This window comes from Macrotis lagotis, chromosome 7 (assembly GCF_037893015.1).
Source record: "Macrotis lagotis isolate mMagLag1 chromosome 7, bilby.v1.9.chrom.fasta, whole genome shotgun sequence".
Lineage (NCBI taxonomy): Eukaryota > Metazoa > Chordata > Mammalia > Peramelemorphia > Peramelidae > Macrotis > Macrotis lagotis.
In genome coordinates this window covers 144238105-144252620 of record NC_133664.1, presented here as the reverse complement: position 1 = coordinate 144252620, position 14516 = coordinate 144238105, and the positions used below count along the sequence as shown (strand labels likewise).

The 14516-nt window shown below is 36.2% G+C and overlaps 1 protein-coding gene across 6 annotated transcripts in view; it reads left to right on the top strand.

Annotated features, from left to right (window-relative positions):
- The window catches only part of ZNF277 (zinc finger protein 277), a 171469-nt gene that overhangs the window by 120127 nt on the left and 36826 nt on the right, over positions 1-14516 (top strand). For all 6 annotated transcript variants that reach the window (XM_074193893.1, XM_074193894.1, XM_074193896.1 and 3 more), the window contains one exon: positions 13321-13412. In XM_074193893.1, the coding sequence (XP_074049994.1) occupies positions 13321-13412 (92 nt within the window). The remainder of the gene's footprint in view (positions 1-13320; positions 13413-14516) is intronic.

Here is a 14516-nt window from a genome sequence, read left to right as displayed (position 1 = left end):
AGAATGGAAACTTGCTCAATTCGTAAAACATCTTGAATTTTCTTTTATTATGTATGACAGCTATTCTGTCTTAGGATATATAATGTTCTCAACAGACAAGCTTCTTCAAGTAAATGTCCTTTTAATGTTAAAGTTTAGACAATTTATAGTTAGTATGAGTAAAATAGAAACCTGGGTACAACCATGCCTATAATGCCCATATGTAGAAAGGTGACAAGAGAAACTGCTGTGAGAGCAAATCTCCTATAACTCACTCTTTGCAAAAAGAGACTTTCCCATAGATGAATTCACATTTACGTTACCTAGATAAGTTGAATGTTTTGGGTAAGTTAAATATTCCTCATCCATTCTACAAGTATGTTCCTTAAAACAAGGTTCTTTGTGATATATAGAAAGTTGTACCATGGACAACTTTTACCAGACTGTTCACTGCTGAGGGGTAAGGGATGGGAAGGGAGGGTGGTAGAAAAATTATAACATAAATATACAAGTGGATGAATGTTGAAAAACTTTCATAACATGTCATTGGGAAATTTTAAAAAACATATCAAAAAAAAAAAAAGCTGTACCAGACAAGATCTTGCCCTTATAGAATTTATGGTGTTTCTCTTTGGTGGTTCTCAAACCTCCTGAGGGTTCATGATAATTGTCCAAGGAATTTATGCTAAAAATTCTTTGATGGTAATAAATATTGCAAAACAGTATTAAAAATAAACACAAAATGAGTTGTGTATTAAATTATCCTTGGGTTCACAATACATTTTTGTTATGCTGAAAGTGGTTCAAAAAACAAAAATCACTGGGAACAATTGGTTTACACTGTGCATATGTGTGGAGGTGAATTGCAAGAGATTTTATCTACAAAGTAAAACAACACAGGTTAAATGGTACAAACTCCACACTTTTAAGAGTGCAGAGGAGGTGGAGATAGATTGGGATAATCAAGGAAGACATCATGGAACTAGTATTTGAATTAGACCTTGCTGGGCAGGTAAGATTTTTTTTCAAGTGAAGTGGCAGAAAGGTAAAGTGGCAGAAAAGAAACAGAATGAACAAATTCATGGAGGTGGCCAAAGTGTCCAAGGAAGATATAGATTTGTTTGGGCATAAGTTTTGTGTTTGGAAAATAAGCCATGAATCAATCTTGGTAGATCCTTGAGTTTCAAGATAAAGAGTTTGGAATTTAATCTCATAGGCATTCAAGATTCTTCATTTCGAAAATAATTTTTGGGGGGTAACAGGCATTAATTTTCTCTTCTTCCCACATCTGCAACCCCAATTTAGATTTAAAAAACATTATAACAAATATGCATAGTTAAGCAAAACAAATTACTGTACTGGCCGTGTTCAGAAATGTTTGTTCCAATCTGTAGCTTGAGTCCGTAGCCTTTCTTTCAATTGAGTAGATGCTTCCAAGAGATGTTTAATTTTGGTCCTCTGAAGTTTGGTGATTGCAATAATCAGAGTTTTTAGCACTTTCAAAGTTGTTTTTCTGTACACTGTGGTTGTTTTTATATAATTTGTTCTCCCAGTTCTGCTCATTCACTCTCCTTCCAACTCTCTTGCAATCCATCCTTTCAGCATTTTTTGGCATTCTTTACATTCACTTAGCATCATTTGTTTATCCATCCCCTAGCTGATGAGCTCCACCTTAGTTTCTCATTCTTTACTACTACAAAAAAGAGCTGCTATAAATATGTTTATTCATGTGATCCTTGAGATACAGGCCTAGTCAAGGTATAGTTGATTCAAAAGATATATGTACAGTTTACTTTTGAGCCATAGTTCCACATTTGTTTCCTGAATGGCTGTTCCAATTCATAGCTCCACCAACAATGCATACCTGCTTTCCTGCAGTTCCTTCAACATTTACCATTTTTCTTTTTTTGTCATATTTGTTAGTCTGTTTAGCATGAAGAGTTGTTTTATTAGTGAATTTGAAGCATTTTTCACATGACTGATGGTTTCTCTTTGAAAATTGATTTTTCACATATTTTGACTGTTTATCAATTAGGGAATAGTTATTACTATAAAAGTTTATTATAGTTCCACTTGTACATATAATATATATGCATATATACATATATATATCCTATTTATATGTGTACATATAGATGTTGATATTGATGATGATGTTTGTCCTCAAAGAAGACCATGATATCAGGGAGATGACATAAACTTGCCATGACATACATGTAAACTGGATTTGAATAGAGGGTTGTGGGAGGGGGTATGCTAAGTTACCACCCTCACTTTCTCCTCTGGAGCCATCTGGGTTCAGTGACCAGCCAGATATGACTCAGATAAAATTGCTGCCAAGATTTTTTTTTCTCTCTTCTAATCTCAGTTTCATTGGATTTGTTTAAAAATCTAATCAAAATTGGCCATTTTATATTTCTGTGATTCTCTCTATCCCTTATTGGACATGAATGCTTTTCAGTTCTTATATCCAAGAGTAATTTCTTCTTTGTTTCTTTAAATTTGGTTGGGACATATATCTACTGGTTTATATATAGTGTGAGATATTGCTCTAAACCTAATTTTTACCAGACTGCTTTCCAATTATCTTAGCAATTTTTGTCAAATAGTGAATCCTTAACCCATTAGTGGGGCTTTTGTGTTTATTGAGTTTATTGTTTATTGTTTATTGTGTTTATTGTTACTAAGCTTGTTCACTTCTGTATGTTGAACCAGTACCAAAACATTTTGATAATTAGTGCCTTATAGTATAATTAGAGGTCTTGTACTAGTCCTACTTTCTTCCAATTTTTTCCTTCATTATTCCCCTGAATAGTATTGACCTTTTGTTCTTCCAGATGAATGTTTGATAGAATTATTTGCAAATCAATATGGCCTTCAATTTCCATTAATTACCTTTGGAATTAATTTATGACCCCCCCCCCCTTCAGTTTTTTCCCCCTTAGATTGGGGTTAAGTTCTCTATTCCTTGTTCTGTATTCATCTATTTTATTTGTTTTTTTCTTTGTTGGCATATAGTTGGGCAAAATAGTTTTTAAATAATTCACTAGAGAAGTTTTCCATCAGTCAACTAACAACCCTTTATTACCCATTTTATTTCAGGCTATATGCTGGGTCCTGGTGACAGTGTCTTAGATACTAAGACAAAAGTAAAACAGTTCCTATTCTCAAGTAGTCTACATTCTAACAAGAGAGATAATACATATATAAGTAAAAGTAAAATAGAAGTAAAGTGATTTGGGGAGGAGGAGGGTGTCCTCTAGCAACTTGGAAAATCAGGGGAGCTTCCTATAGAAGATGGCATATGAATTGAGTCTTGCAAGAAACTTGGGATTCACAGAAGTAAAGTGAAGATGGAATATTTCAAGATGCCAGAGAGATGGAAGATACTTTGTATGAGGAGCTGTGGTTTTTTTTAATTTCTATAGACTACAGAAAACATAAAGAGTAATAACATAATAAAACTGAAAAGGTAGGTATCATCAATATTGTAATTTACAATTTATTTTAGAATAGGGAGCAGCTAGAGTCTGAATAGAGATTAATAGGAAAATTGTTTTGGCAACTATGTGGACATTGGAGTGAAGGGAGAAAGCCTGGAAATCATTGCAATAATCTAGCCTAGAAGGGGTAACTATCTAAACCAGGCTATGTGAGTAGAGAAAAGATAGTCAAGAGAGATGTCATGAAGGTAAAAATGGCAAGATTTGGCAACTGATTGGATAGGTTGGTAGTGAGAATGAGGAGTCAATGAGGATGTCAGGGTGATAAGCTTGTATAACTGGAAGGATGGTGGTACCCTTGAAATAAGGAATTTCAGAAGAAAAGCAGGTTTAGGAAGAAAGATAATGAGTCCTGTTTTGCATGTGTTGAGATTGAAATACTTATAAGACATCCATTTTGAAATATCTAATAGTAATAGGTAATATGTGAGTAGAAGTCAGGAAAGAATGTCAGGTCATAAAAGTCTGGGAGTCATTAGCATAGAAATGATCATTAAACCTGTGAATGCTAATGAGTTCACCAAATTAGAATATCGATAGCAACATCCATGGTTATATCCTTTTAAAGCCCTAGTCTAGATTTGTTTCACATCTAGATTTAACTATCACACATTAACAAATTCAACATGCAGTTAATTCTTCCCCCAAATCTCTATTTATAGTCAGGTTTTTGTCTTTCATCACTGCTGAGCATGCATCAAACATTACTAGGAAAAAATATGCTAGTGTAAAATAATGTCCAATTATCTGTTGATCGAGCATCTGACAACCACAGGCACCAAAAAATGTACAGCAAAACCTCAAACTCCAATGAAAATAGCTTCCTGAAAGTCCTTGTATTTTACTACACAGGAAAGTTATATTTTCCTTTCTGAGGCATATATCATATTTGACTTAATTTTTCACATGATACTCAGTTACTGGTTTCTTCCAGCCACCTTCAACTATATCCTAAATAATATTTAAAAAGCAGAAATGCTTCATCTGGCTGTATGGGTTCGGTTTTGGGGGTAGGGGGAGTAGGTGACTCAGAATTGGTTTTCCTCCAAGCAGTATCTTCTACCTGGAATTCAAAGTCCTCTACAACTTAGACCCTGGTCTTTTTTTTTTTTTTAGGCTTTTGTAAGGCAAATGGAGTTAAGTGGCTTGCCCAAGGCCACACAGCTAGGTAATTATTAAGTGTCTGAGGTCGGATTTGAACTCGGGTACTCCTGACTCCAGGGCCGGTGCTTTATCCACTGCACCACCTAGCCACCCTGACCCTAGTCTTCTTATTCTTATACCTTCTTCCCCAACATGTGCTCTTCAGTGCAATAATTACACCCTCCTGATTGTTCCATGAACCTGACTCTTGTGGCTTGAGTTTTGGCATTTTCTCTGACTGTCCCCTCAACACTTGGAAGGTTTTCTCTTTTTTTTGCAAGGCAATTGGTGGTGGTGGTGGGGGGGGGGGTTAAGCGACTTCTCCAAGGTGTGCTCTATCCACTGCCCCACCTACCTGTTCCTGGAAGGTTTTCTATCCTCATCCCTGCTTTCTAGCTTGCTATAATTCCCAACTAAAATTCTATCTTCCATAAGAAGCCTTGCCAGTCCCTCTTATTTCCAGTGCCTTCCCTCTGTTAATTATTTACTATTTCTCTTTTATATAGCTTGCTAGTATATATTAGTTTGTCTCTTCCCCCAGCCCCATATAAGATAGTAAGCTCCTAAAGGACAGGGACCATCTTTTGCCTCTTTTTTGTATTCTGAATGTTTGGCAAAGTACCTGGTTGTCTTAGGGTACTTAGTGTTTACTGACTGATAATATTTGCATTGGAGAGAAGATGGCATTCTCCTGGCAAGAGTTTCACCTTCCCTTCTCTTTAGCTAGGTATAGGACTAGAAGCTCATAAATTTAGAGCTTGAAGGAAACCTTAAAGGCTATCTGGTCCAGGTTCTCTGTTCTATGGAAAAGATACAGAGATGCAGACCAGAAAATAGAATATGAAGCTCAAAGAAGACATTTGCTTAGAATTCTAGACCACTTTGTCACCCAGAACATCACAGTGGTTTATGTCCACAGAGACTGAGGCAAGATTTAAACTCGGGTCTGACTTCAAATTTTTTATTATTTTCCATTTCACCCACCTGCCTTCTCTATTGTGGGAATGATCCCAGTATTAATTAAAGTCATCAAATTTCAGAGCTTTAAAGATGTAACCACTTCATTTTTTCAAATAGGGAAAGCAGTATCTATTGAATCATTATGATTTGATCTAAGGTGTAAAACAAGTTATAATTCAGTAGCTGATATTTGTGATGGTGATCCTAGTTCCATGTACATTACAGCAAGATTTGCTTCAAAAATTTAAATTCAATATTTGTACTTAAAGGATTAAGTTATAGTTATATGGAAAATTCCCTTATCCAGACCACCTCATTCCTCAGAGATGCCAGATAAATGAGTCATTACTTGCATATGAGTGAGAAACCAAAAAAGCTGATTTGTCATTCACCAACCCCCCCCCCCCATCCCCACCCCAAAGTGAGGCTTTTTGACTTTTGGCCAAGATCAGTCAGACCACTGTCAGTAATTTTTTTCATCATTTTGTATAGTTAAGTAACAAACCAAAGTTGCATGACTTGGGGCAGGGTGGGCTAGATGATGTGTCAATAAGCACTCATAAAGTACCTACTTGTGCTAAGCTCTAGTTCTCCGAATTCTCTTCCTTGGACAGGTTGTGACATCTCCTGTCACTCATATGCCCTTCTTTTCATAGTAATTCAATCATTGGACATTATCCTGGGCTTTCATGGGTTGAGTGCAGAGAGGTAGAATGGACATCCTTTGGGTGAAAGACAAGTATGGAATAGTAGAAATAGCTATCAAGTGCTACTCAGTAGAAGTAGGCTGAGAGCCCAGGTCTATCAGTAACTAGCTATGCTATTTACCTTGCTTGAAGTTGGTTTGCATGATCTTAGAGGTTCATTGTAGCATGATAATTGTATGATTGCTAGTTTCCGTATAATTTCAGAGGCTTGTATGCTAGCTTAGTCTAGAGAATTTAAGTCAAGTAATTTAACAATGGTTCAGTTGAAGCAAATTTTGGAAATTGGATTCAGAATGAGGTGGTAAATTGTTTGGTCATGGCTGCTCTTTAAGAAAAGAAGTGGGAAGGAAATAACATTTATTAAGTGTCTACTATGTGCCAATCATTGGGTTAGGCAGTTTTACAGATATTATCTCATTTGCTCCTCACAACAGCCTTAGGAGATAGATACAATTATTATTCTCATTTTATAACTGTGGAAACTTAAGGCAAACAGAGGTCAAGTGACCTACCCAAGGTCATACAGCTAGCTAAGTTGGACTTGAGCTCAGGTCTTCAAGACTCTAGATCAAAGGCTCTATGCTCTGTACCACTTGCTGTTTCTGAAGTTTTAGAGGGGTGAAGAGGTACTCACACCAAAGGAAAATGGAAAATCTTTGACATAGTTCAGTCCAAGCATGAACAAACTGAACTGCGAATAGAATTTTTCCTAAGAACTCTAGGCCAACTTTGCTCAGGAAAAGATGAAATAGGAGTTCCTTGTTGGCAAAAGCTGTACCTTCTTTTTTCCTTCAATGCAATAACACAGAAGCAGGGTAGCATAATAGATAGAATTGGCTGTAAAACCCTCAACACTTGAAACCTATTGGCTTTGTGATCATTGGTAAATCATTTTTTTTTAGAGGGTATCCTTTCCAAGAGAATGAGATGGATCTGTATTGGTAGAGATCCCCTCAGACGAAGTCACAGAGATGATCACGAGTCCATAAGGCCATAACAAGAATGATCTTCATTCTCAGGACAGTTATCCTTCCACATCACAGAGGTTAGGAAACAGTGCCCCCACAATCTGAAAAATCCTCATGGAACAGCTAGATGGCCCAGTAGATATAGCACTGATCCTGGAGACAAGAGAACCTGAGTTCAGATCCGGTCTCAGACCCTTGATATTTAACTAGCTGTGCGACCCTGAGCAAGTCACTTTGCCCCCTTGCCCCCCCCCAAAAAAGAATCTTTATAAAATTTTTGGCCTTCCCTTTCTACCAGAGAAATCTGAATTATTATGGCATTAAAAGATAAAATATATTGACTTTATACAATACCATACATATATTTTATACATTTCTGAGTTTCTAAACTTTTTTTTTGTCCAAAACTCCCATAAAATTCTCATTTAATTTCTTATGCTGACCTATGATTTATCAAAACCAAGATGGGGAAAATCACAATGTGGAAGGATACCTATACTTACTATTTGCTAGATTTCTCTTTCCCCTTAAAACAGTATCTTCCATCAATGTTATCCCTACATTTTTCTGACCTATGTTGTCTCTGTAAATCAAACTAGCTATGATTATGTGACATTTAAAAAGTTTTAGAGATATAATTCCTGGGTAATTAATTGTTTTAGTAAAAGAAATAGTCCTTTGGCTCTCTCTCTCTCAGACCAAAGACAACTCAAGGCCCTGGGCTCAAGGTTTATATGCCCTTGGAAAAGTGGGTGTTCCTGAGAGTGGTAATTAACTCTGATTAGTTAAGAGTTAATGAGACAGTGAATATTACAATGAGAACTGGACTTATTCCAATGAGGGGCTGAGAGAGTGACATCATGTCACTCAGACATAGAGACTATCCCTACACCCAGACCACCCTCAACAAAAGATCTCCCTCCACCCAAACAAGTTTGGGTGGAACACAAAGGGCAGAACACCTTAGATAAGATGATTTATGTGGGGCAAATTTTTGACCAAGGTCAATAATGTTCTATGAACATTAGACTTTAAACTAGAAACTAGGATGGGGAAAAACCTGGATCTCACCTAAAATTGGTTTTTAATAATTTCTCTCAACTATGACAAAGTGCAGCTCTTATTTTTCCAACTTTTCTTCCTTCAAAAAGCAAGTCAATGCTATATGGTTGCTTTAACATTTAAAACAACTATTGAAAGTAATTTAACTAATGAGCCTACACACTCATTATTCTTAGGCTTTTTCTCTCCACACCCTCCTCCCAGAATCCTATCCCCAGAAGTTAAGACTAACTTTGTCTGATTGCATTAAAACTGTTTTGCTCTGTGGTTAGTATTTTGGCACTGTGTTTCTATGCAGACGCAAAGTATATGTGGGCAGATAACACAGAATCCATCTAGGTTTTCAGTTGTTAAGTCCCAACCTTTCACAGTTCAGGGCATCTTGACCTATGCCAACTGATGATTATGTGGTTCTTGATTGTGCCCTCACATTTGAGGTTGAAATGAGCTCTTCCTTGCACAAGAAGTTTTTCATTTACTCAAAGTACATTGCTATTAGTATATTATAAAAGAGAAAGTATAACAGCATTGAAATATAGAGTAACTTACCTACTTTGCCTCCCAATTTGCCCAAGGCTTGAGGGTAATATGTTTTAGGGATAAGTATATTTTGATGGTTAAATTGCCTTTCAAGGAGCTTACTGGTCACTGAGCTTGAGAACAATAGAGAAGGTGATTGAGGAAGACTGAAATAATTATAGTTTATGAAAATAACAGACTCTTGCACAATATGAAATGACAAATATGAACAATTTGGAGAATTGCACTAATTCATATTCAAGTTCTCATTTTCTCTGAATTCTTCATACTGGTTACATGAATAGGAATTATATGTGTGTGTATGTATGTATCTATGTTAGGTAAACATATATATATGAAGAGAGCAAAAGATAGGGAGAGAGAGAGACTTGCAATGAATAAAACTGAGGAAACTGAACTCTGAGAAACTATTTTTTGGTTATTACAGAGAACTCTGGGCATTATTACCCAGAGAAGAGTTAATAAAAACAAACTTCAAGACCAGAATATATGACATATTGTTAGTGTTTCAGTGGTTTTTGCTTAACAGTTTTTCTTGATCACAAAAGAGGATTCTGCTATGATAGAGATATAATTTTTAAAAAATTTAATGAAAATAGGGAAGGGAGATGAACAGCACAAAGGGTAATGGGGTGAAGGAATGCAAAGCAAAGTTCAATGAATTTTCATTGTCAAAATAAAATATAAAACAAGCACAAGTTAGTTTCCTCACAAATTTTGGGATAAACATGCTACTATCAGAATACAGTAATAATGACATTAAACTTGGACTTTATTTCCTATTCAGGAATGCACAAACAACACACACACACACACACACACACACACACACACACACACACACACACACACACACACTTACCTATCCAGAGGGAGAAAACCTTATTTCTAACTCTCCTCCTCTCCTCCCTTAAGCAAGGTAGGGCAGTACAAAAGTGGGATACTCCCAAGACTCCTCTGTTCATTCATGAACTAATTAACTTAGCAGAAGTTTAAATAACTGATCTCATTCCTTGCCCCCTGTATAGTAGAAAAGAAAATTAAGAAGGCCTAAGCTAAAGTTTTTAAATGTATTTTATTTCCCCTGTCTTTGCTTAATCTCTGCAAGTTTCTAATAGAATGAAGATCTTTCTCTTTCACTGTAGCATTCTTCAACTTAAATAAGACAAAATAATTACCAATTAGAATGGATCTTAAAGAATCTATATAGTGATGAGGTAGAAAACTATATTTACATAGATACATACATATAGCTATACATATGTTTACACACATATCAGAACTTACAAGATAATACAGAGTAGATGGAAGGTAACCTTAGAGGAGATGTCACTATAATCAGGAAAGATCAAGGAGTCTTGGAATAAGTAGCATTTGATCTGAGACATAAAGAAAATCAAGGATTCTAAGAGTAGAAAGTTGGGACAGATAGTATTGCAGGTATGGGGAACAAAATCCAGAGGATTTGTGTTATATTCAAGGAACCAAATACGGGTCAGTATGACTGAATCATAGAATGAATGGACCAGAGTAGAATGTATACAGATTGGAAATGTAGGAAGGGGTGAAGCTATAAAGAGATTCAACCAGAATAGTTTATATTTGATAGGGTTGGTAACAATGAAGCACCGAAGTTCATTAATAAGGTAGATGAAGGTAATTTGGTCAGACATGAATTTCAGGAAAATCACTTTGAAGAAGGTGGATTGGAGTAGAGATTGGCAAGGAGTCCTTTAGAAGGTTATTGCAGCCAAGTGATAAGGGTGTGAAATAGGGTGGTGGCAGTGTGAGCAAGGAGAACAGAATATCTGTAAATGATGTGAAAGTAAACACAATGAGATTTGTCAGTAACTAGCTATGTGGACAAGTGTGAGAGAAGAATTGAGAGTGATACTATGATTTCAAACTGGAAGGGAAGTGGTATCCTCATTAGTAATAAGGAAGTTCACAAGAAGAGAGGGTTTGGGGATAAAATGCAGTGTTCTGTTTTGGACATGTTGAATCCAGAATGCCTTTGGACATCTAGTTTGTGTGTCCAACAGGCAATTAGTAGTGTGGTACTAAGGCTCAGGAGAAAGACTTGGCTTGGATACTAAAATCTGGGTGTCATCTGAAAGAGCTAATATCTGATCCAGTGAGAAATAGGATAGTGAGAGAGAATTAAGAGAAAAGAAAAGAAACCTCAGGAAAGAGTACAATCTATGATAGAGTATTCCATATTGATCTGCTCAGCCACAGTAGGATACACTGTAATTTGTCTCAAACATAGTGATGTCACTTTGGTCTTCTTAGATAATGAAAACAAGAACCAACGAGCCAGTAGTGACCTGGATGAAGATCCAGCAAAAATATACTGAAGTATGGATGACCAGCCAGGTTGGAGAAGAAGCAAGAGAGCAGATTCACAAAAAGTTAGAGAATTCCAAAAATAAAAGATGATCCACAATATCAAATACTACAAATGGGTCAAAAAAAAGATGAGGATCAAAAAAGGCTATTAATTTTGGCAAGTAAGACATCATTGGTAAATTTAATAATACCAGTAGCCAAATTTCAGAAGGTTTAAGGAAAAGTGAGTAGAAAGGTTTTTCTCCCCAAAAAAATATTAGCAGAAAAAAGAAGTAGAGATACAGAACATTTACTGGCGTTCTTACTATAATCTAGTGAAAGTTGTTTTAAAGGTAAGGGAGACTTAGGAATATTTATAGACAGCAGCTAAGAACCCATTAGAAAAGGACAAACTGTAGATTAGAAAGTGGAGATGGTGGTGGGAGCAATCTGATACCACGACAGAAGGGGATAGGATCAAGAAGGTTATGTGTATAATCAATATGGATTTATGTTTAACATAGTTATATATGTACAACCTTTATTAAATTTCTTTCTGTCAGAGGGAGGGGGAGAGAAGGAAGTGAGGAAGAAAAATTAAAACTTTGAAGAAACTCAACTTTGCAAAAAAATATTATTGAAAACTATCATTGCATGAAGTTGGAAAAATAAATATTTTTTTAAAAAGACATAAAAAGAAGAATTTGTGTAGAGGGGTTGGCCTTGGCAAGCCAAAGGGCCATCTCATGACCAGAAACTGAAGTGAAAGAGGAGAATGAAAGACATATCAAAAGGATGTGAGGTAAGGAGAGATGAGGGTGCTCTTGTTGAATGATCATTTTGGGAGGTGAAGTATAAGATGAGTTCAGCAGAGTAGATCGGGTTAGGGAGTGGGGTGGGAGTCTTAAAGAAAGGAGAAAAGACTCAGCATACCTGTTGTGATTGGCATAAAGAAATCTGGTGAATTTCTAGATTGATTTATAATATAAATATATTAGAGAATTGCATACAATCTGGTATACATGGAGGTCACACTGCAAGTTCAGCTCTTTGTCAGGTGCTGTATGGAATTATAGATACATAAACTGTAGTTCCTCCTCTAAAGCTGCATATAAGAGATTGGGAAGATATTCCAAACACAAAACAATTAGTGATTAAGACAAATATATTAACAACAGTAATTTCTGAGAAAGAGACTGGATTGAGAACTGGAATAGACAACAAACCTAGCTACATAAAAGAAATTCAATTTGAACCTGGTCTTAAAAGGTAGACATCATTTATTTTAAATTACAGGTATTCAGGTAAGGACCATGTAGTTAAAGGAAAAGTGCAAGAATGAGAAACTAATAATGACTAGAGTTTGAATGTGTCTTGGGGAATAGGCTGGACAAGATTGACTATGGGGGGGAAGGCAGATGAGTTTAGACTTAATAGGGTAAGAAACTAGGAGCCATTGAGGACATTTAACACAGGTATTTATGTTAAATAAACTCACCTGGCAGGAGTACAAAGGATGCATAAAATCAGGTAAAAATCATCATTGAGGTATTAATAATGATCCTGCTGTGATACAAAGAAGGCCTGCCTAGAATAGATGCATGCATTTGGAATGAAGGAGGAAGGAATTCAAGAGACATTTTAAAACAAAAATAAAATCAATAGAACTTGATGATTGACTGACTACATATGGAGGAGGAATCAACAAGATGAATCAAAGATGACTCTTAGGGTTTCTAGCCTGGATAATTATAGGAATGTTTGTTAGTGGTGACAGCAACTAGGAAGTCAGAAGAGTGGCTGAGCTTATTTGGAAGAGAAGATGATTAGTTCAGTTTTGAGCATGCTGAGTTTATGGTGACCGTGGGACATTCAAATGGAAATGTTCACTAAGCAATTAGAGCTTGAAGACATGAATTTTGGCAGGAGAACAGTATTGAAAGTAGAAATTTAGGATACCATCAGATGCTCAGTCTTCCTTTGTGTTCTCACCCAACTTCCATCCACATTTTTTCTTGACAAAGTAATGTTTGGCTGATTATATGACATGACAGGTAAAAAAACAATTCAGAAACACTTCATCATGAATTTATAAAACTATTATCAATCAAATCTGCCTTTGTTTCACAGAAAGAAATCCTAGAACAACAACAGCGTGAAAGATATGATACCAGCTTCCATGGGGTGTGTATGTTTTGTAGTGAAGAATTCACAGGAAACAGGTTTGGGTTTTTTGCATCTTTAAGTGTTCAATTTTTTTATTTTTTTAATTTACAAACACTTCATTAAACCTTGTCATCTGGCTCAGTAAGAACTCTTTGATAACATCTGCTAAAAGTCAAGTAGCTGTATTCTGAATATAACTTATTTTGTTGGTCTGTATTTTCCCCTTGTCTTCTTTCTTTTCTTAAAACAAAACAAAAAGTTGTAAGAAGATAACAAAATACTTAATGATTTGGTTTCTAAAGCTTTGTCATTTAACAAAGATCTGCATAGATACACATTTTGCATTGCCTACAAGATGGTGGAGTAAGTAGTTCTTTCTTTCCTGAAAACTTCTCCAGTCTCAAAACCTAATAAAAATAGGGGTGGCTAGGTGGAGCAGTGAATAGAGCACACCAGCCTTGGAGTCAGGAGTACCTGGGTTCCAATCTGGTCTCAGACACTTAATAATTACCTAGCCGTGTGGCCTTGGGCAAGCCACTTAACCCCACTGCCTTGAAAAATCTAAAAATAAAAACTAATAAAAAATAAAAAAGGAATTGTGTACTGGATCTAGAGCTAATGAATCCAAAGCATCAGAAGATGAATGAACTACCTCCCCCTCTCCAAATAGGTCTTAAAAAATTAACTGACACTAGAAACTTTTATATTTAGACTTCTCACTGAAATTTCTCTTAACCTCACTGCCACCCTCTGCAATAAGTACAAACTCACAGGAGTATAGCTTAGCCATGAGCAACTAGACTAGAACCAACACCACCATCCTTACTCCTCATCTGTCACCTATCCTTCCAGGTAGCAGACACTGCCTCATCACCCAAAGGAAAGGTATGAGGACACTTAGGCTGGGTGGGAAATGAATATTATACTAAGAAACAAGAGGGGAACTGAGGCCTGAGGGAAAGGGGACTGGCAACTTAACTGGGACCACTACTTTCCATTTCCTTCCTCTCCCAAAGGTTACTTAGAGCAAAGCCCCCAAACTAGTCAGTTTATCCTCCAACTTAAGAAAGTTGAGCCTGAAGGGGACAAAAATGGGAAAAGAATCCAGATACAAGTAAAGGAAAACATAGGAAAAGGCTAAAAGAAAAAAGATCTATAGG